The sequence below is a fragment of the Ambystoma mexicanum genome, chromosome 7p, assembly GCF_040938575.1.
Source record: "Ambystoma mexicanum isolate Mex_15411 chromosome 7p, UKY_AmexF1_1, whole genome shotgun sequence".
NCBI lineage: Eukaryota > Metazoa > Chordata > Amphibia > Caudata > Ambystomatidae > Ambystoma > Ambystoma mexicanum.
The window spans coordinates 578116389-578138684 of record NC_090939.1 but is presented as its reverse complement, the minus strand read 5'-3'; the positions used below and the strand labels follow the sequence as shown (position 1 = coordinate 578138684).

Sequence of the window (22296 nt, the reverse complement as noted above, 5' to 3'; positions counted from 1 at the left end):
CTCCCAGGACCCCCCTTGTGAATTTGCTTATTGAAGTAACTTTGGGTCTCACCCTAAGTTACTAGGGGAATCCAGACGTGGACCCCTTGCTCACTATTCTTAGAGAGGCACAACTCCTCCCTACTGATGAGGTCCAACCAGACCGAAACACGTGTCTGGGGATGCTGTTGGTACTCTTGTTCAGAGAAGAATTGCCTAGCATTTCGGTGCTGTACTGCCCCAGGGCAGGACAAAGACTGATATGTTTGGGATATTTCTTCTCTGTGAAAGATAGTGAGCTAAAGACTCTGGGTAAGTCTCTGTAACCAGGACTAATGTCTGGCAGAGGGACTCCCAGGACCCCCCGTGTGAATTTGCTTATTGAAGTAACTTTGGGTCTCACCCTAAGTTACTAGGGGAATCCAGACCTGGACCCTTTGCTCACTATTCTTAGAGCGGCACAGCTCCTTCCTACTGATGAGGTCCAACCAGACCGAAAGACGTGTCTAGGGATGCTGTTGGTACTCTTGTTCAGAGGAGAATTGCCTAGCATTTCGTTGCTGGACTGCCCCAGGGCAGGACAAAGACTGATATGTTTGGGATATTTCTTCTCTGTGAAAGATAGTGAGCTAAAGACTCTGGGTAAGTCTCTCGTAGCCAGGACTAATGTCTGGCAGAGGGACTCCCAGGACCCCCCTTGTGAATTTGCATATTTAAGTAACTTTGGGTCTCACCCTAAATTACTAGGGGAATCCAGACGTGGACCCCTTGCTCACTATTCTTAGAGAGGCACAGCTCCTTCCTACTGATGAGGTCCAACCAGACCGAAACACGTGTCTGGGGATGCTGTTGGTACTCTTGTTCAGAGGAGAATTGCCTAGCATTTCGGTGCTGGACTGCCCCAGGGCTGGACAAAGACTGATATGTTTGGGATATTTCTTCTCTGTGAAAGATAGTGAGCTAAAGACTCTGGGTAAGTCTCTCGTGACCAGGACTAATGTCTGGCAGAGGGACTCCCAGGACCCCCCTTGTGAATTTGCATATTTAAGTAACTTTGGGTCTCACCCTAAGTAACTAGGGGAATCCAGACGTGGACCCCTTGCTCACTATTCTTAGAGAGGCACAACTCCTCCCTACTGATGAGGTCCAACCAGACCGAAACATGTGTCTGGGGATGCTGTTGGTACTCTTGTTCAGAGGAGAATTGCCTAGCATTTCGCTGCTGGACTGCCCCAGGGCAGGACAAAGACTGATATGTTTGGGATATTTCTTCTCTGTGAAAGATAGTGAGCTAAAGACTCTGGGTAAGTTTCTCGTAACCAGGACTAATGTCTGGCAGAGGGACTCCCAGGACCCCACTTGTGAATTTGCTAAAGGTTCTACGAGCCATCACAGCAGTCACATTGCAAGAAAACATTGTAATCAAAGCTAAGCACATTGCTGGGGCAGATAATAACATTGCAGATGCCTTATCTCGCTTTCAGTGGCCAAGATTCCGGGAGCTAGTGCCTCACGCCCAGGAACAGATGACGCCAATACCGGCGGAATGCTGGGAAATAATGGGAAATCAAAAATAACAGCATCAACGCCAGCGCCAGAGAGCTCAGGCCGGGATGCACAAAAGGAATCAGGCACCTCAAATACGGACGCCAATAATATAACGACATCAATGCCAGTGCCAGAGAGACATGGCCGGGATGTCCAGCAAGAACCAGGCACCTCATACACGGGTGCCAATAATATAACGACATCAACACCAGGGCCAGAGAGCCTTGGCCGGGATGTCCAACAAGAACCAGGCACCTCAAAATCAGGTGTCAACACCTCTCCAGGTTTCCTCACGGAAATGGCAGGGAAAGCACTGGCAAGCACCACCGCAGCGCAGTACAGTAAGTGCTTACAGACAGTTTTTAAAGCCACAGGCATTAAACACGTAGAATTAATAACCAGGAAAGGCATAGAAACCTTTTTAAAATTGGCACATGAACAAGGCTTTAAGAGGGACTGGGCCAAAAGACATCTAGTCGCAGTGTCATATTTTTCTAAAATCCGGGGTGATTCGGACCCCACCCAAAGCCCCCTCATTACCTATGCATTAAAAGGATGGGGCAGATTAGAGGGCCCACAGGTAGACACCCGCCGCTCCCTTGATTTCTGCAAACTGGTACAAATTACAAACCAATAGGTTGGGCTACAGTTAATATGGCAGAATACATTGATAACATCCTTAGGCCCAAAGTAAATCTAACCAAGTCATTTCTAAAAGACACAACAGCAATTATCAACAAATTAACAAGTGTCATTTGACAACTCGGTTACATCCTAGTCACATGGGATGTTACAGCACTCTACACTTCGATCAAGCATAACACAGCTTTGGAAGCCATAGACTACGTCTTTTCACAAGATACAGCTTCAAGTTACCAATCAATACAGATGCTCAAAGAAATGCTGCTCTTGACTTTGAAAAACAACATTTTTCTTTTCAACAAGGAATATTACAGACAGACCTGGGGTGTAGCTATGGGAGTAAAATATGTTCCAGCACTTGCTAACCTAGTAATGGCTATGTACGAGGATCAACATATTTACTCAGATCCCAATTATGAAGATAATGTTGTTTTATGGAATCGATATATAGATGACGTGTTTTTCATCTGGAAGGGCAATGACGACCAGCTGCAAGAATTTAAACTACGAGCAAACCAAAACACTTTAGGAATACAATTTACGGGAACATCGAGTACATCAGAAGTTAATTTCCTAGACCTAACAATTTATATAGAAGAAAACAAGATTATGACCAAAACATATAGGAAACCAACAGAGGCTAACTCAACTCTGTTTGCGACGAGTTGTCACCATAATCCCGTAATTAAAAATATCCCAAAAAGGGGAATTTAAACGAGCTTGAAGGAACTGTTCGGCAAAAACAACCTTTGATCAGGAGTGCAAACTACTTACAACCCGTTTTTTAGCCAGAGGATATGCCACAAAAAACATATTGAAAGCATGCGCACAAGCAAGGGGACTCAATAGAGAAAACACACTTATCTCTAGTAGACGAAATCAAAACAAGCCAGAACGGATCAGATTTATTACAACCTATTGTGCCAACAACTTTGTAATAAGGAAAATTCTCAAAAAGAATTGGGAACTTTTGAAATTGGATCCACATATCCAAAACTATATTGAAGAAAATCCTTCTATAACATATAAAAGAGCAAGAACTTTGAGAAATATCCTCAGTCCTTCATTTTTACCTGAAGAAAAACATGTAGAGTCAACTTCCTGGTTACCACAATTACCTGCAGGGTTTTGGAAATGCAGTTCATGTTCGATGTGCCAATATGCAATGCGTAACACTGAGATTTTTGAAGATTCTTATGGCACTAAGTATAAAATCACTGACTTTATCAATTGCAAAAACGAAATTTGTCGTGTACGCAATCATTTGTCAATGTAAAAATATGTACATTGGGAGCACTATTAGAGAAATGAAAATCAGAATCTGTGAACATATGTCCAGCATTGGCAGTCAAAATACCAATTTACCATTGGCAGCTCACTGGCAAAGAAAACATCAACTAAATAATAAACAAGACATTCCATACTTGGGTCTCAAAAAAGTAATACTAGGACCGAGAGGAGGTGATCAAGAGAAGAAACTGAGACAAGAAGAGGCGAAATTAATATGTAGATTTTGGACGATAGACAGGGGTCTGAACTCAGACAATGAGAAGTCCTCCTTCTTAAGAGACATTTGAATCTTGAATTTTGTATAAACTATGTGTTTTCAGTTAGTTATGTATTTGAAAGTCAACGCATAATAAGCTTACCCTGCATTCCAACCAATAGTTTAGAATGTTAGTATTTCAAACCCAATTGTCAATTTTATATATAGACAGGAAGGTACATTTATCAATATAATCTCACTTCTTTTTTTATCGTGCAATACATACATACTGCATATTCCTTAATTCCTTTTTAGTTCATATGAATAGATTCGATTGCATTTAAGTTATAGTGCTTTATATGATTGTTCGTATCTTCAAGTCTATTGTATCCATCCATAACATCAATGTCCGGGACAATTGTTCCTCAAACTTAATTATTTTTGCTTTCAATTTGGGTGACATTTCCGACTTTGACTTTATATACATCTGTTAGATAATTTTTCGTAATCCGCATTATTCTCAAGTAAAATCACACTTAATCTTGGCCAAAAGGCAGTACGTTTTACACAACACTAAAAGATGGCGCTCACATCAGTAATTAACAAAGGACTATTGAAGTTGCTGTGACAACCACATCAACAACTTTATAAAGCTGCCATTTTGGATTCTTCCGCGAACGCGGACAGAATCGTACGTAGGAGCTATTGCCTTATTGCAGAGGTAAGACACGCTCAACAGATTATTTTGCTGCCCCAAGACCGTTTCTAATGAGCAACGTAGTACTAGGTGATATTCAAGCATACTCTCGAAGCAGCACGATGTTAGACTGAGTGACACAACTACCATTCTCGACTCCTATAAATGCATTTTTTTCGATTGTTTAAGAGCACGTAAGAGGTGCGCTATCTCTATTCACAGTAAATTATAATTGAAATATGACCCACTTAACCGGTCAAATATACTCCCTATAACGTTAATTATACCGCAGAATACTAACTAGACAATCATAAGCGAACAGATGTGTCAATATAGCATGTAACAACCTGAACATTGTTTGGCAGGCTGGGATTGATCCCGTGAATCATTATGTGTAGCTGAAAAGCAACGTTCCGAATTAAGCAACTTTAAATATTGGGTAAGATACATCTATTTTAAAAACGATTTGATATTTTACTTGCATATTTACAATTCCGGAGACAAATTAACTCACGGTATCTTTTTTTTTCTTTTTACTTTTTTCTTTCCAATCATCCCTATCCCTTTTATGTCTCCAATTTGTTTATTGAATGGTATTATACAAATTTCTGTTTTGACGTTCACTGTTACACTGTTTATCCCATTGAATCCTTCCCATTTCCCACCCTCTCTGTCTGTGCTACACTTGACATATTTACTGGTTCTGTTGGACTCCAACTGTGTATTTGTATTGGATCACTTTCTAATGTATTAGCCCTGATTTGAAAAAGACGGCGTGGTCCGTTGAAACACGTGTCATCACAAAGGGCACTTACCCGCACCAATACAGAAATATATTTTCATATTCCAATTGAGTGGAGTTTTCTTGATCAAAGTGGCACATGAAAGAGAGTGTGCTACAACGTTCGTTTTCTTCAAATTACAAACCAGCTGGAAGCCATATGTTGGCATCCTTATGAGATCCTGCTGTTCAGAACAGCTTTTTTCCTAGCATACTTCGGTGCTTTCCGTGTGAGTGAACTCATTGCTTCCAGCACCAAGTCCAGCAACGGGCTGGGGGTCATGGAAGTCAGGGTCCGACAGGAGAGCATCAGCATAGAAATACAACAATCTAACACCGGGGCAAAAAGAACCATCAACATTTGTTGTATTGATGAGGAAGTAAACTGCCCAGTATGTATTACCAACCTTTACAATGCACAAAGACCCAAGGTTGGGGGGAGGTTCTTGATCCACAAGGACGCCTCAGCACTAAGCCGGTACCAATTTAAAGGGGTGCTGATGAAAGCAATCAACAATGCGGGGTGGGACCCCAAGGGTTTTGGCACCCATTCCTTCAGAATAGGTGCTGCCACCTCAGCACGGCAGGGAGGTTTAGCCCCCCAACAGCTGAAAAATATAGGGGGCTGGAAATCAGACTGTTACAAAAGATACATCAGACCGCAATTAATATAGCCAGCCACCCTCACCCCTTCTTTTCTCCCCCCGCCCCTCATACAGAAACACCAGGCGAAGGGAGGACCTCCCTGCAATCAGCATGGATTGTCGGCCACTCTTTTATTTTCAGGACGGGCCGATGGGCAGAGGAGACCAATGAAAGGCCACCTTTCAGGAACACCATTGCCTCATGGTGGGCCTACAGGGGCCTGCGGTGAGCAGAGATCCATGAAACATTAGCAGAGCTGCTCGCATACAGGGACCCGCCCGAATTCCTGATCATACACTTAGGTGGCAATGACCTAGTAACAGTTGGGAGGAGGCAGTTACTCGAGGACATGTGCGCCTGCCTTGCAGGCATCGCACACAACTGGAGAGGAACGGAAATATACTTTTCAGCCATCCTACCTAGGAGGAAATGGCAGGGGGCCAACTGTTATAAATCTGTAGACATTTCCAGACGAAAAATCAACAGGGCGCTAGAGAAATTCTGCACAATAAGAGGACTGGGCTTCATCAAGCACCCAGCCATTACACTGGGTGATCCTGACTTTTTTCACAAAGACGGCACCCACTTATCAACTAAGGGCATGGAACATTTCTTTAAAGAAATTACAGCAACTCTAGCCTCCAGGGGTTGTAAATAAGAGATACTTTCGGGGGAACGCGGTCAGCCCGCAACCTGCCCACGTGTGGCGGCACGGGCCGGAGGGGGTAACCCCAAGACACAGTGCCCAAAAGTATTGTGTATTATCTTATGATATGTGATTATTGTTATTGGCATAACCATATCTGTACAATAAAACCTTCAGCAGTTACATTGATACAGAAACAGGGGTATAGAGAAGATGTATGAAAAGATAGGGTGAATGCTGAGCCTAAACAATTAAGCTCAAGAGTGCCCAGAAAATATTAATAAATAACATTGATCAACAATCAAACATCAGTGAAAACTACATAAGTATTTTTGATCAAAAAAGGCTAATTAACAAGGATGCGACATCCTGTCAACATGCATGGTTCAACCTTTTTACATATTCTTGCATGGGTCTTCATCTGGACAAACATCGCTCTTGAATCTGTTGACTGTAGTTTACATGAAATGCACTGACATCTATGCTGTGTATAATACACTTATTTCTCAATCACACAGAGTCCCTTTAAACTAGGAACTGGTATTTGTGCTGTACTTTAATGCAGCAAAGTATCCTCAAATTATTATTTTTTTTAATTGTGCCATATTCCATTCTTCTATGAAACAAATCGATATATATATGTAGTAACTTAATTATATATAATTTGATTTGACAAATAATGATTCTTTCTGTCAATGAGATAGTTAATTTGCCACTTTCTTCCACAATATGTAACTGAGTTAAATGCAGTTCTCCGTTATCCCCTTACTGTTTTAACCAGTAAAACTACTATGATTTAACTATTTAAACGCCTTATGAATGTATGTGCCAGTATATGATATATTTTTACTAACAAATTTTAATTAAGGAAGTTATCTGTGCTTCTGTGATCTTTCTGTGCAGCGTGGTGTGACTGTTCACGATGCTTGTACACCTAAACGCGATATTTCCTTCCACGTTTCTGTATCAATGTTGGCGTCAGTACCAAGTCTACGTATACGTATGTGGCTATTATATTGTGGGTACGTTATCTCCCATCTTAACAACTAGAACGTTACCAAAGCTTGGCATGCGTTTGTTTTCAATGACGATTCAACCATTATTCATTAGTCTTCGTCTGTGTTTGGGTGTTGCAATTGCTGCATACAGTTTGCAATGAATATATTCCGGGTTCTCTTTATTAACAATTTCACTGCATATGTACTTCGAAACCACAGTAATTAGTATTTGTAATCAATAAACGTGAATTCTTAAATTCAGTATATCTTTTGTTCTGTCTTACAACCTCTTTATGGTTCATGCGATTTTAAATTTGGCAATGCAGTAGTTACATTTTTTACATGATCCAAGGGAACCAGGAAACATTTGTTGGGCTGTAATGTGTAACCATACGAATCTAACAATACACTGACTAGAACCAACAATATATAAGCTTCATTTCAAAAAAGTCAAAGTAAACCATTAGCTCTGTTCAGTCAGCCCTCTGATGGTAGTATGAAGGCGGCATTTCCATCTTTGGTCTTTCTTTGGCAGAATGGCTTCTATATTACCTGCTCTCATATCGGTCTTCATTATTTCGATAACAAACTGTTCTATTGACTTAAAATCTACCTTAAAACCTTGTGGGCCAAGACATCTCCTGACTGGACAAGATTAATGCAGTAAAAATAAATCTCATGTCCAGGGTCATATACACATTAAGAAGTTAAGAAGCCTCCTCATTAAGATCTTTCGTACAACAAAATGATTTGCCTTTATTAGAAATGTTTAGCCACTGGAAATTTCTCAAAACGTCCTCCTTAAATCACCTTGATCGGGCTATCCAGTCTTAGGTTAAATCATTAACTGCAAGCGACATATGTGTCTCACATGTATAATGGCCTACATCCAAGGACACAAGGAGCAGGAGAAGAGGGATCGGCAGAGTTGAATCTGGACTGGAGCTGCGTGCAGGTAAGAGTTTTATATTTTGTATTATATTGTTAATTTGTGCGTGGGTGATTGTATCGAATATGGATGTGTGTGTGAATGAGTGAGTGAATATTGTTTGTGAATGTGTATGTGTTTGTGCTGGTTAGGGGAGAAGGTGGGGTGTGGGAGTGGGGGCTAGGGTGTTACATTTTTTACTGGGCATCGATCATAGATGCCCACTAAAAAATCATCATCCTTTCTTTCATAAAGCAGCAGTTGATAAAAGAAAGGATGATGTGTTATTACCTGGCTAGATTGGCATTTCCAGAAAGCCAGTCTTGCCATTTCTTACTGTGGCATGCCATTTCCATTGCATAACTATGATAAAGCAAGCAGGTTAAGTGTTATTACTTGGCTAGACTGGCATTTTGGGGCAGCCAGCCAGCCGAGCAATTTCCTACTGTGGCATGACATTTTTTTACTGCATAGCAATGATAAACCAAGCATGATATGCATTATTATTTGTCTAGAGTGGCATTTTGGGGAAGTCAGTCTAGCACTTTCTTACTGTGGCATGCCTTTTATTCTGGGCATCTATGATAAATCAAGTATGGTGTATGTTACTTGGCTAGATTATCATTTTAGGGCAGCCAGTCTAGCCCTTCCTTACTGTGGCACGACATTTCTTTACTGGGCATCTACGATAAACCAAGCATGATATGTGTTAATTTGCTAGACTGACATTTTAGGGCAGCCAGTCTAGCCCTTTCTTACTGTGCATTTTCTTTTTATTTTGGGCATCTATGATAAATCATGCATGATATGTGTTGCTTGGCAGGAATGCATTTTGGGGCAGCCAGTCTAGCCCTTTCTTACTGTGGCATGACTTTTATTCTGGGCAGCTATGATAAATCAAGCATGGTGTATGTTACGTGGCTAGATAATCATTTTTGGGCAGCCAGTCTAGCTCTTCCTTACTGTGGCATGCCATATTTTTTACTGGGCATCTACGATAAACCAAGCATGATATATGTGACTTGACTAGACTGACATTTTGGGGCAGTCAGTCTAGCCCTTTCTTACTGTGAATTTTCTTTTTATTTTGGGCATCAATGATAAATCAATCATGATATGTGTTACTTGGCAAGACTGCATTTTGGGGCAGCCAGTCTAGCCCTTTCGTACTGTGATTTATTTTTATTTTGGCCATCCATGATAAAGCAGGCATGGTATGTGTTACTTGGCAAGACTGGCAATTTGGGGCAAGCAGTCTAGCCCTTTCTTAGTGTGGCGTGTTTTTTTTATTCTGTGCATCTATGATAAAGCATGCATGGTAAGTGTTATTGCGTGTCTAGACTGGCCTACATTGGGCAACCAGTTAGGACATGTTTTTCTTAATGTGCCATGGCATTTTTAAATTCAAAGCCAACAGGAATATGTTCTTTTGTGGGGGATACTGCCATATTTGGCAGAGCCAGTCTGGACATGTTTTCTTATAGTACAATAAACTGGCACTATGTTCAAATGAAACATGAGTATGTTAGGAATTAGCATATAGTGGTGCTGCCAGCACGGAAACGTATGGGCACAGCAATTGTGAAGATGTTTTATATTGGCGTATATTGTGGGTGAAGGCATCAAGAAAATACATTGGGAAATGCTCCTGTGAACTGTTGGTGATTTGCAGCTATCACATTTTTAGATTGGAGCTACCCTACTAAAACAATTGCAAACTGTCTTTTTACCGAATTTTTCCACATAAAGGGCCTCATTACACAGTAGGTGGTAAGGGTTTACCGGTACCGGTATTTTACCGGTACCGGTAAACCCTTACCACCTTACTACGAGGTCCCTTTGCGGGTTGGGGAATTTAACGCCTGCTTTTTGCAGGCGTTAAAAACCAACCCACAAAGGGACCAGGGTGCTAATTACGGTGCCGCAATTTGCGGTACCGTAATTAGCACCTTCCCCATTCCCATTATGCCTTATGGGGCAAAAATGGGAATGGGGAAGGGCAATGGGGGAAGGGGGAATTACCGCCCCACCAACCTTGGAATAGGGCGGTAATTCCCCCTTCCTCCAAGGCGGTGCCAGTATTTTACCGGCATGGACCAAGGTGCTAACAGCACCTTGGTCCACCGCCTACCGTGTAATGAGGCCAAAAGTGTTTTGTATAATGCACAATTTCCCTCTCTATGCTCGGCCGCTCTGTCATATGTGTGGAGGAAGAACACTTTTTCTTAAAAGCATCATATTATGTCAGATTAAGAATGTGGAGGCCTGGCATCAAGCCCTCTATTTTACATGTGCCTGATTTACAGCCTGACTACAGCCCTAGCAGCCGTCAGTAGTACATGGCAGGCACCGCAAGGGCATTCTCCTTGCAAAATCCTGGTTTTGCATGTAAAAAAAGGAGTTGAAAGGCTGCACCTCTAAGGTTCGTTAACATCTACTGCACACGTTTTTACCTTATAAGAAAGGCCTTTCCCAGACGGCAGCACCACCTTCATGATTTACAGACTGATTATGGAGACATTCGTAAATCAGAAAAGTGGCAGACTTCATAGAAATCCTGGCACTGACACTGGTGCACACACTGCCCCCACAACGGTAGCTTTTAGCAGCTTTTGCTGCTGGAAGGGGGTCCCGGGGGGAACGCAAAGCGTTTCCCCCCGGGGAGGTTTTTGGCGCTGCACACGGCCAGCGAGTGGCCGTGGGGGACAGAGCGGCTCCCTAGGGTATTTAAGGGCCAGGGAAGGTTCGGGAGGCACTAAGTGTTTGCCACAGAGAGTGGGAGGGGAGCGAGAAATTAGGGTCCGATAGAGCGGGCTAGGAAGGGGATAAACAGAGAGATGGTGGAATTTTGTACATCGGTTGCAGTACAGGTTTTGGACCATAAGGAGATGATTTAGGAAGGATGGATGAGATGTAGAGAGGATGGGTAAACTTTCCGGTTTTTGGGGAACAATCATTATCTGGCGGACTTGAGCTCTTGGCTGGGAGATTGGTTGAGGAGTTGGAGGTAGGGAAATTGGTGGGGGGGCAGAAAGAACACCTCGGGTGAGGGTTTTTCTGGTGCCGGGGGCATGGCCCCTTTGATGTGGGGAGAGGGAAGCACAATGGGGGAATGACACGGGAAAGGATGGGGTGGCGCTGTTTGCACAAACGGGCCACCACGGGGGAACAGGTATTGAGCCTGGAGGGGCATGGCCCCAGGGAGAAAGCAGGACGCCTGGAAAAGGGGTAAGGAGACGGTAGGGTCCAAGGGATAGTTAGGGAGGAAATGGCTTTATTTAATTATTTAATTGTTGGGTAAAAAATGAGAATGTTTAATTATTTAATTGGTTGTTTGAAATATGTCTTTAGTTTGTAAGGCCATGGAGCCAGGTAAGCGTTTAATTGTAAGCTTTGGCCTGTCACATTAAAGCGTCCTTTTCCACTTTTAAATGAGTCTGGGTTTTTGTGCAGTAAGCCAAAAGGGGGGCTCCGGGGGGAATGCAAAGCGTTTCCCCCCCCCGGGAGGTTTTTGGCGCTGCACACGGCCAGCGAGTGGCCGTGGGGGACAGAGCACCTCCCTATGGTATTTAAGGGCCAGGGAAGGTTCGGGAGGCAGGCGACGGTTGGACTTGGGGATTGTCCCGCCCTCCCACCCCTTCATGTTGGGTTAGGTCCCACCCTCCCACCCCTTCATGTTGGGTTAGGTCTGGTGTCTGATTTTATTAAATAAGGATGGGGGACCATTGTAATGGTTTTCTGTGGGGTTTTTTTATGTCCCATGTCAAGTTCTTACAGGGTTTTTTGGTCTGTTAAGGAGCTATTATATGGTAGTTTTGTGTGACAGGACGGGGCATCAGTGAAGTTGTAATGTAAAATATTGTTGCTGATGTGGCAGGTCAGACTGGCTGCAGGTCATAGGAAGGGGGAGTTTGGTGTAGAGGGGACTCTGAGGGGTATTGAAGTGGTCCTGGGCTCCGGGGGCATGGCCCCTTTTGATGTGGGGGGAGGGAAGCACAATGGGGGCATGACACGGGAAAGGATGGGGTGGCGCTGTTTGCACAAACGGTCCACCACGGGGGAACAGGTATTGAGCCTGGAGGGGCATGGCCCCGGGAGAAAGCGGGACGCCTGGAAAAGGGGTAAGGCGACGGTAGGGTCCAAGGGATAGTTAGGGAGGAAATGGCTTTATTTAATTATTTAATTGTTGGGTAAAAAATGAGAATGTTTAATTATTGAATTGGTTGTTTGAAATATGTCTTTAGTTTGTAAGGCCATGGAGCCAGGTAAGCGTTTAATTGTAAGGTTTGGCCTGTCACATTAAAGCAACCTTTTCCACTTTTAAATGAGTCTGGGTTTTTGTGCAGTAAGCCAAAAAGCACGAAAGCTCGCCCCCAATCCTTCCATCCACTTTGCAATAGAGAGACTGGAATTTGCAGGGGAGAATGTAGCTTTTCAACACTCCTTTCTTTCAAATAAGAAGAGTATCATACCATGATGGAACAACACTTTTCTTAGCTACTGCATCTTCTGTGCCTATATTTGCACTGAAACAGAAAATGCAGCAAATACGAAAAGTATAGTTTCATCTCCGAATGACATTTTTCTTATTTTAAATGGAGCTCAGAATCAGGCCCAGTTTTAGGGAAAGATCAGGGAAGTTCAGGTTGTTTGGTGCCAGACCTACCAATGAAAGATAAGCATTTCTCAGTATATGTCTGGAATGGGTCACCAACATCTGTTGCATTCTGAACAGTTGAGGGAAAAGAAATAAGTGTGTATTACCTGAACCCTGGATGGCCTTGAAAGAATGTTAGAACTGATCAAGACTGAAAAATATGGGCGATGGCAAGACCAAACCAAGATCATTGGATTAGAAGAGAGTAATTTCAGAAGGGCAAAAACTCAAGTCAAGAATGTTGCTATTATTGTTTGTGGACAGGATATCATGTTGAAATAAACTGTAAGCAAGTGAAATGTCAGAAAATGTACAACACATACTTCTCTTAGAAGTGGTGTATGGTATATTAAACCCCCACAACATAATGTGATGAGAGGGCGACAAAGATATACAAGGAACCAAATCAAGAAATTCTTCCAGAAATTGTGTAAAATAACCATGTGGACAATACACAAAGTAAAAACTGGACTGAAGCAAACAAATACAACAGGAATGATATGTACATGCTCTCATACTAGATCATTTTGGCAGTAGGGGAAGAAGACACAACTTACATTAATTTTTTACAGAAGCCCCTCATTCCGCTGCTTCATCTTTTTTCAAATTCGCCTCTGCATGTGTAATGAATAGCTATATTTGTATATATACCAGACTATAGTTGGACTGTTTTAAAAGATGATTGTATTAGCTTGTTATGCCAAATGCTATCCTTTGTCTTCGTGAATTTAAAGGCTGGTTGACCTGTATTGTTCACATTTAATATGAGCTCTCAAATGAGGATATTAAAGAATACAATATATTAATAACTTGTGGTTAGTCTGTGAAACTATTTTCACTTGAAAACTTCCTTACTGATTTTAAACCAAATCCCCATCAGCCCACGTGAGCCATATTGTTCTCTGCAATATGTAGCAAACATTGAACCATTACCTTGAGGGATTCAGTTTGTTTAAAGGTTTTACTTACTCTTCATCCTTTTTAGTGTCTTTTTTGTCATCCTTCTTTTCTTCCTTCTTCTCGTCTTTCTTTTCATCCTTATTTTCTTTTTCATCCTTATCTTTCTGTTCATCCTGTGTTCTGCATAATATTCATAAAGAGTAATGCGCAATCAGAAATGCTTTGCTTGGGGCTAGGGTTGGTGGGAGAGGGATTTGGGTTGGGAAGACTAGATAGCCACTATAGTGTTGAAGTGAGGGCCAACAGTATGATCAATAACTGGGCTATACTACCATTAGAAAACCATAACGAAAACACACATATCTAAAAGAGTGTGTGCCTTCCTTGCTGAAATTTAGATATCATAGACAAATAAGTCAATAACCTAATGGGTAAAGGGGTAAAGGCCGTGATGTTAAAGGACACTGAATATTTAAGAAATGTATTGGAAAATTGCTTCAGTAATGTGTTTTTCATGATAACCCCATTAAATACAGGACTTCTTGTACTATACAACAGTGATGTTTTAGAAGAGGATGTTTTGAGTAGGGTGGTTTCTAGCGGGTATAGAACGAAACAGTGAAGAGCTATCTGTGAGGAGACATGCATTGCTAGGGGTGCTTGTCATCTAAGAGATGATCACAAACTGAAAAAGAAAGTGCTTGGATACAAACATTGCCATTGGTGTTCACTTCTCTCCATGAACAATTTGGTTGAATAGTTTAGAGGCTGATTAAGGACATTGATCACAGAGCAGAGTGGCCGAGAGTGGAGGGCAGTAAATGACAGAACGGAAGTGCCACCCTTTTGCCTGGACTGTGCAACATTAGTGTACAATCAGCCCCCTCTATACACTTTAATAGCTAATGAGATAAAACTAGAGTAAACAATTGTACTAAGGATAAGGAAAATATCACAAGGGAAATATTCAAGGACAAAGAACACACGTCTACGAGACAGGAAGATGATATGACTCCAATTCTAGGATTTATAATGTCACACCACTGTCTAAAAGAGACAGAAAGCGATTGCTCCAGAGATTGTGAAGAAATGGAAATAGAACTATTTCACAACAGTTGAAAAGGTGAGAAGATGGGAATCTCTGCATCTATCCGGGTGAGGGAGGGGTTGAATGTACTTACTGCTCCTTATTATTGCAGTTGTTGACATTGAAATTGGACAGGTCCCAGTGACTGCAATCATTTGAAGAAAAAAGATAGTGTGATAAGGTAGAATGTATACACTTATTTTGTGCTCCCATAATAGACACAATTATTCCTGTCCCCCAGCACTAAAGAGTCCATACAAGCCATTGAAGTATTACTGTGGAAACGATGTCTACATATGGTACCGATGATTGCAGTAATGATAACGCTTAAAAACATGCTTGGATATTTATTTAGTTGACATTTTTAGCATAGCAGGCAGACTTCATGGAATGGGTAACATCAGTTTTGGCCACAGTAGAATTCACAAACAATAAATCGACAAAATCTATTTTAAGAAAAAGAAATCGATTAAATCACACAAAACGATAGAATGTACGGTGAATCCTGCCAATACATGCCAAGTTAACTAAAAAGACATCAAAGCTGAATTTGCCTACGTCAAAAAATATTATGCGTGCAATGATGGTTAGAAATGCTGTTTGTATACCTAGCGAACATTTTGACTTCTACAGATGGGTGTCACCGTGTGAAATGGTATGAAGACAATACACAACATAAGTTACACCTACAATGTGAGCTCAAGGCCATTTGCCGGTGCAATCGTACATAAGATATCCACAATCAAAATTGGCAGCCTGTTGAATTTGAATGAGTTGGATGTTCAAGTGCTACACTACAATCTGTGGGCATGAAATGAAGAGTAGGAGGCCAATGGGCATAGAAAAGAATCCATGGTGTGGTAAGCTAGCCTTCATTTATCAAATATAGATAAGGCATAAGTATAGTATCCAGGTATCTGAAAGTTTGTTTTTGGAAATAGGCATACAGTATGTGTTTAAGTCCATGGTGTGGGCTACACGACTGACCCAATTACTTCAGTCACTCATTACCTTCAATTATGAAATGGAAAGACAGTGGGCCTCATTACAACTCAGGCGTTAAGGGTTAACGCCGTCGTTAACCCTTAACGCCTGATTCCGATTTTAACGGCTGCTTTTAGCAGCCGTTAAAATCCATGGCGCTAAAACCGCCTTGGTGCTAATTACTCCACCGTAATTTACGGTGGCGTAATTAGCACCTTCCCCACTCCCATTATGCCCTATGGGGCAAAAATGGGAATGGGGAAGGGTAAATGGGAAATGGGGATTTACCGCCCCACTCACCTTGGAATGGGGCGGTAAATCCGCCATCCACCATGGTGTAAACATAGTTTACACCATGGTGGTAAAGATGGCGTACTTACCGCCTGGGTCGTAATGACCCCCAGTATATTTACAAAATGTATACATAGCCTGACATGTAAGAATTGCAAATGGGAATCTCCTGGGAAAGTATGATTATGCATCATTTGATAACTTATTAGTGAGCTGTATGAAATAACAAGGTGTAAGTATTTATAGCAGTCAGGACAATTTACTCAATGAATTAATTGGCAGCTTCGGGTAATTTCACTAAGTCTTGGTTCCAACAAATGTTGCTGATCAAGTCAAGCATTTCTTAACAGATCAAAACTCCAAGGCAGCAAACCTGTCTGCCAGCTATGCAAGGGACAAACTACCAGCCACTGTTCTCATTTTCCTTGAGCCCTAGTGTTACACCAACCAGATCATCATTATAAACTGTGTTAACCTAAAGAAAAGGCATCATCAGGTTGTTCATCTTGTAGGTAGGTGTTCAGGGTGCAGGTAAGTAGTCTGCATTATTACAGCCCTTCAATTTGAGCACTGCAAGGTACTTCGGGTTGCAGTCTCTTCCTGGTCTTCCTTTATTCCTATATTAACCCTAGCACTTCTTTGCTTGCCACCGCCTGATGTGTTGGAAGACCTATGCATAGTTATTAGCACCCCTGGAGAGAATGTGCATTAATGGAGAATTGGGTATGTGCAACTCCTGTGGGGATCTTGGAGCTGAATGCTAGTTTTGTAATCCATTTAAAGAGGTCAAGGTTGTTACCAACCTTCCCCCAAGAGACTCCTGCCTTATTCAAAGGAAGTGATATCCTGACAGTTAGCCAAGTCATAGACTGCTAATCGCTTCTCTGCACTTCCTTCGTCTCTCCATTTGTTAGCTTAGTTTCAGCGATAAGGAAGAAACACCAAACCACCAGAATTCAACTCAGGAAGTTCCGGTGGAAACAAAAATGTATCTCCACTAGTTCCCATTCTTATGGGAAATTGTTGTTTCTATGTCCCACATTTGGTCTTATGGTGTATTATGCATTGTTTCATTGCCTTCTATCATGATGTGCTTTATACATTTTACAACTAAATTATAAATAAACAACATTGAACAAGGGGAAGATCTTGGAGGAGCTTCCATGGGTGCCAGCCATCACTTGTAGAAGGGCAAACACTGTTCTTTAGGATGCATTTCTTGGCATGGAAAGTGACCGAGGGAACTAAGGGATGGTTGGGCATGGCAACCAAAACAGAGAATGGCTGAGCTCATGTCACCTTCTCTTAGCATTGTTTAATCTCAGGAAACCCAACAGTGTGTGAACAGCTCTCCCTTCAGCTCACAATTTCAGGAGATCTAACTGTCTTCTTAACATGAAGCACAGTAGCTATGAAAAACTCTCCAGTGGCATTCCCACAGCATCCAAGACAGGGGTATCGAGCATACAATAGCCTCACCTAAAAATGCAGGTTTTATGCAGGACCTCCATGCAATATGTCATACATTGTCATTGAAAAGTATCAACTACCAATGTGTATTATTAAGTTGTCCAAACCATGCTCTCAAAGTACACTGCCACCAAACATATACGTAGATCATAAATTGAAGAAATATGAAACACTGTGTAATCTTCCATTGAGTCGTTTTTCAACTAAGAATGGAGATCTTTAACATCGGGCGGCAATCAGTGTTACAATGTATTGTATAACATGCTCATTTATCTTATTTAACGTATCATTTGTGCTCATCTGCCATTGGTAGAGGAGGTCCAAATCTACAGAAAACATTGTGAAAATGTGTTGAAATACAGACAGAATTTGTGCCGTCTCGCTAGACTGGCTGTCTCTGCTACAACCAGCAGAACACTAGCCAATGGGAGCTGAATCACTTTGATCCTTTTTGAGGTTAGGTAACACCTCTCTCTAGCCCAGAAATCTCGCAGGAGGAGCAGCCTTTGGAGCAGACTTCAAAGGGCATACCCTAAACAGAAGGACTAGCCCCACAGCAGGGTATTGCATACCAAAGGGCCTTTGATGCTCTGCAATTGAGAAAGGGGCAGTTAGTGTAGCCAGAGGGAGCTCAGTGTAGTTGTGGAAGGATTTTACCATCTTGCTTTTCTCTGTACCTCTCCTTCTTTTCTGTCTCCTACACTTCCTATAGCACAAAGCACTCTGGTCATGATGCACTCAGGCTAAGACCATTTGTCACAAATAAAGGGTCTGGACCCCTTAAAGCAGATTTAGCTTTCTCCAATTCCATCTGGCCTTTGGCCTATAAAAGAGAGGTGTCCTCCCCCTTCTTGGATTAACATTTGGACCGTTAAGGACTTAAGGAAGAGTTAATTTGGAAATATTTTGGGAGAATCAATCTTTCCAAACCCCTCTGCCATTGAGGGGAAGAAAGACTTTAATAATAAAAATAATAATAATAATAAACTAATACTTTGCCTGAATACCTAATAATAATAAAATAATACTCTGCCTGAACACCTTCTTGCTGATACTGTACGGAACTCGGATGATCTTGAAGGACTGCTCCATCTTTTCTTTTACCTGTGCCCAGTTACCAGAGTTGGGAAAGACTCTTTAAGATTTCTTAAGTGACCTTTGAGCCTTGACGATTTGTCTTCTTTCTGTAGAAGACCTTGCCTGAGACACACTCTATGAGGTGGAGAGTCCTAGACCAGAGGATTCAGAAAAGCCAGAACTCTCTCAGATGGCTGTAAGACAAGTGTTGACATACAGTGAGAGGAAAGCAGAACACACTTGGTGCACTTTCCAACCTTCCCTGGTGCCTAGGAGTGTTCCTGCAGAAGATCTGAAATGTTGGGACCTTTTGAATCAACTTGCCAAAAATTGCTCAAAAGGCCCATGGGGAGAACAGGACAAGGTCCCTCTTCCACCCTCTAAAAGGGCGACATATGTGGCCATAGGAAGAGTCCTGCATCGCCTGAACTTTTGTCTGTAGAAAACCTGTGATAGACCTGGACCAATGGGAGAGGTGTCTGAATTCCTGGATGCCAGTGCATCACAGCAATAGCAGTGCCCTCCTTTTGTTGGACTGAACCCCAACATTTGGATTATGGATTTTTTTGTTTAAGATTTCTGACTCACTTATTTTTTTCAACACTGTTGTTCACCTCACCGGCAGGACCCACTAGACCTATGTGACCTATCTGACCTCCTGGAGCCCCTTTTGAAAATGGCTTCTGGGTCCATCCTGCTGGTGACTTGTGGTCTTTAACAATCTTCTCTAAGTGAGATGGTACACTTTTTTTTACCAGAAAACTGTGGGGTCTCTCCATCCCACTGCAATTCCTCACATGCCAGTCCCTTTTTGGCCTAGAAACCAGTGAAGACTTCTGGCGCTCTAATTATTATTATTTTCTCTATTTTCTTCTCATTTTAATTTTTTCCCTAATTAACTTTGCTCCCTTATATTTCGTTTATATTTACCAATGATGTTTTTTTTTCTACAAAGATCAAAGTTGGACACCTTTAATTCTTTATCTAATTTTTACGATATTTGTTTTGTTAAGTAAGTATAACATTCTGTATCTGATTAAACTGGCTCGGACAGTGATTTATTTTAGCTCTTTGTATGCTGTGAGATAAATGAAGTTTTGGACCTGTTTCAACTTCCCCTGATTTTTGATGAGTAAGCGTTGAACTTGGCCTACATTACACCAGGGCAATACAAGGGATAGCATTAAAAGGGGGGCTGCATTCCATTATGTTCCTTTTCCAGGATGGCGGAATCTTGTTACCTTCTCGATAATAGACTGTTGCATATACAGCTCTCTTTGTTAAACAAACCTAAATTGAGGTAGAGGGGTGTGTTTTTGATTATATTAAATTAAGCCCCACTTTCCAATGCATTAAAATCTGCTATTTTTCCTTTCTCTTAACCATGTATGCTTCGGATGAAGGTCTTAGAACCGAGATGCGTTAAGCTTCAATATGTCTATCATTTGGCTTGGTGGAACTGTTGAATTTTGCAGATGATCAACAGCGCTGAAACCTGGAGGAAAAGTTCCTAGACCCGATTGAGAAAGCAACTGAAAGGGGAAACACTGAATCCTGGAATACGCAGTAAGACTTGCATGAGCAACTGCAAGACCTTTCTAGTCGTAAAGGAGAACATGAGTGCTGTGGCCAACCAACAGACATAATTGAGAGTCCAGAAAACCTTAGGATCATTGTGAAAATAAAGCTTTTTAACTCTTTCTTTGTCTGACTTTTAATTTGAGAAATTGTCACATTTCAAATTTTGCGATTGGTCACACAAAATGTATTTATATGTAATTACCAGGTATCAAGAGGGAAGAGAAGTTTGGACACATTCAGGCACCATGCATAGAGAGATGGAGGTGCCCAAGGTTAAGAGTAATCACCCCTCCTTGCACAAGAAGTCATCAGCCGATGTGACCTGCATTTAATTCCGCCACAAGGACTCCCGGACCAGGATCACTGCAAGAAAAGACAATGCACTGATGCGAAACGTGGATCCTGTTATGTTTTATATAAAAGGCCTCTCTCTCTCTCTCTCTCTCTCTCTCTCTCTCTCTCTCTCTCTCTCTCTCTCTCTCTCTCATTTGATATCTATTCTACCAGCCATCTTAGGGCACCCTGATGTAATGTGGTATACTGTTGTAGAGAATTAGCCGTGCATCAATATTGATATCGCTTCTATATTTTTATTGAGGCAGTAAGATAGCTCCTTGAGTTAGAGCTGTTTTTTGTAACCTGAAGACAAAGGTGCAAATCCAAATTAAACCTGTCGCCCTTTCAAAGCCAACGTAATGAGTACTAGTGTGTGTGACTGAGGCTCAAGAGTCAGTTCCGTTTGTGTCATCTTCTGGAGTTGTTTAATACGACAATTTGCAATTGACAGAAGCCATTGGGATTGGGACTCTGAAAAACAGAATGCTCCTTTCCTCGGTCCCCCCTTCAGAGGTAGGACAGAGGTTATTCTGACCCAATGGCCTTGCAGAGACCCGTTGGTTTTCGATGACTCCTCGCAGAGCTGCCGTCAGAGCTTCCGCGAACCTGAACTATTATTCACACCCAGGTTCCAGCGCATGCACCAGTGACTGCTCGCTAACAAAGCAGTGCAGCAGAGCAAGACCATGATCACTGCTTTCTGCCGGAGATCAAGAGCCACAGAGACTTGCAGATACACAGCCGGTTGCTAGTGGAGCTGTACAAACACACAGCGTGTACTTGAGAGCGCATTATAGCTAGTGTTCACGTTAATCTCTATACTGTACGGCCGATGCCAAGTGTGCACAAGGACTTGCTCTGAATACCGTCTGTACCTGGGATGTGAGCGCAAGTGCCACAGCCCACAGTTCATGGACTACTGGATACTATTGTGCACACTAACTGGGTTGTACTTTACACCTTGGGTGACATGGACCTCATTACTTGTTTGCAGGTCCGGAATAAATGGCGGAATAAATGCCAGTAATTGCAGCACCTGCATTTATCCCGGACCGGCAAAACAAAAGTCTGCCGGTGGGGGCCACGGATCTCCCGGTAGATCAGGCCCCTACCAGTAGCTAAATGCCTGAATCACCAGCACCGGCACTCCCGGTGCCGGTGATTTGGGCAATCCCCTCCCATGGAGTTCTATCGGACACCATGGGAATGTGAATTTACCGGCACTCCACCGACCCGGTAAGGCAGGGTTGCCGGTATCCTGCCGGAATTACCGGCCTGATACCGGCAACCCTGCAATGAACCTCATAATGTAAAGGGAAATAATGTGAAGGCGGTAGACAATGTGACCACTTCAGTATCTCTTCACTGCTGCCATAGGCTGGGTCTGTGGCTTGGTGGACTATGCATCCACGCCAGGGACCTCTGTTTAACCTCATGGTCACAGGTTCGAATCACAGTAGGTCCTCTCAGCCCTTCACCCTTTCGAGGTCGATAAAATGAGTACCATTGAGTTGGGTAACAGTTAACACATGTTATATGCCAATAGCGCCAAGAAAACCCATT

At 42.3% G+C, this 22296-nt stretch overlaps 1 protein-coding gene across 2 annotated transcripts in view; it reads right to left on the bottom strand.

Moving 5' to 3' along the window:
* CNGA3 (cyclic nucleotide gated channel subunit alpha 3) overlaps positions 1 to 22296 on the bottom strand; it is a 645151-nt gene that overhangs the window by 117432 nt on the left and 505423 nt on the right. Inside the window, exons 5-6 of one of the 2 annotated variants that reach the window (XM_069636583.1) lie at positions 15089 to 15139; positions 13977 to 14087 (exon numbers count right to left, since the gene is read on the bottom strand). The exons of the other annotated variant lie outside the window; for it this stretch is intronic. Of the exons in view, the coding sequence (XP_069492684.1) occupies positions 13977 to 14087; positions 15089 to 15139 (162 nt within the window). The remainder of the gene's footprint in view (positions 1 to 13976; positions 14088 to 15088; positions 15140 to 22296) is intronic. 2 annotated transcript variants of the gene reach the window in all.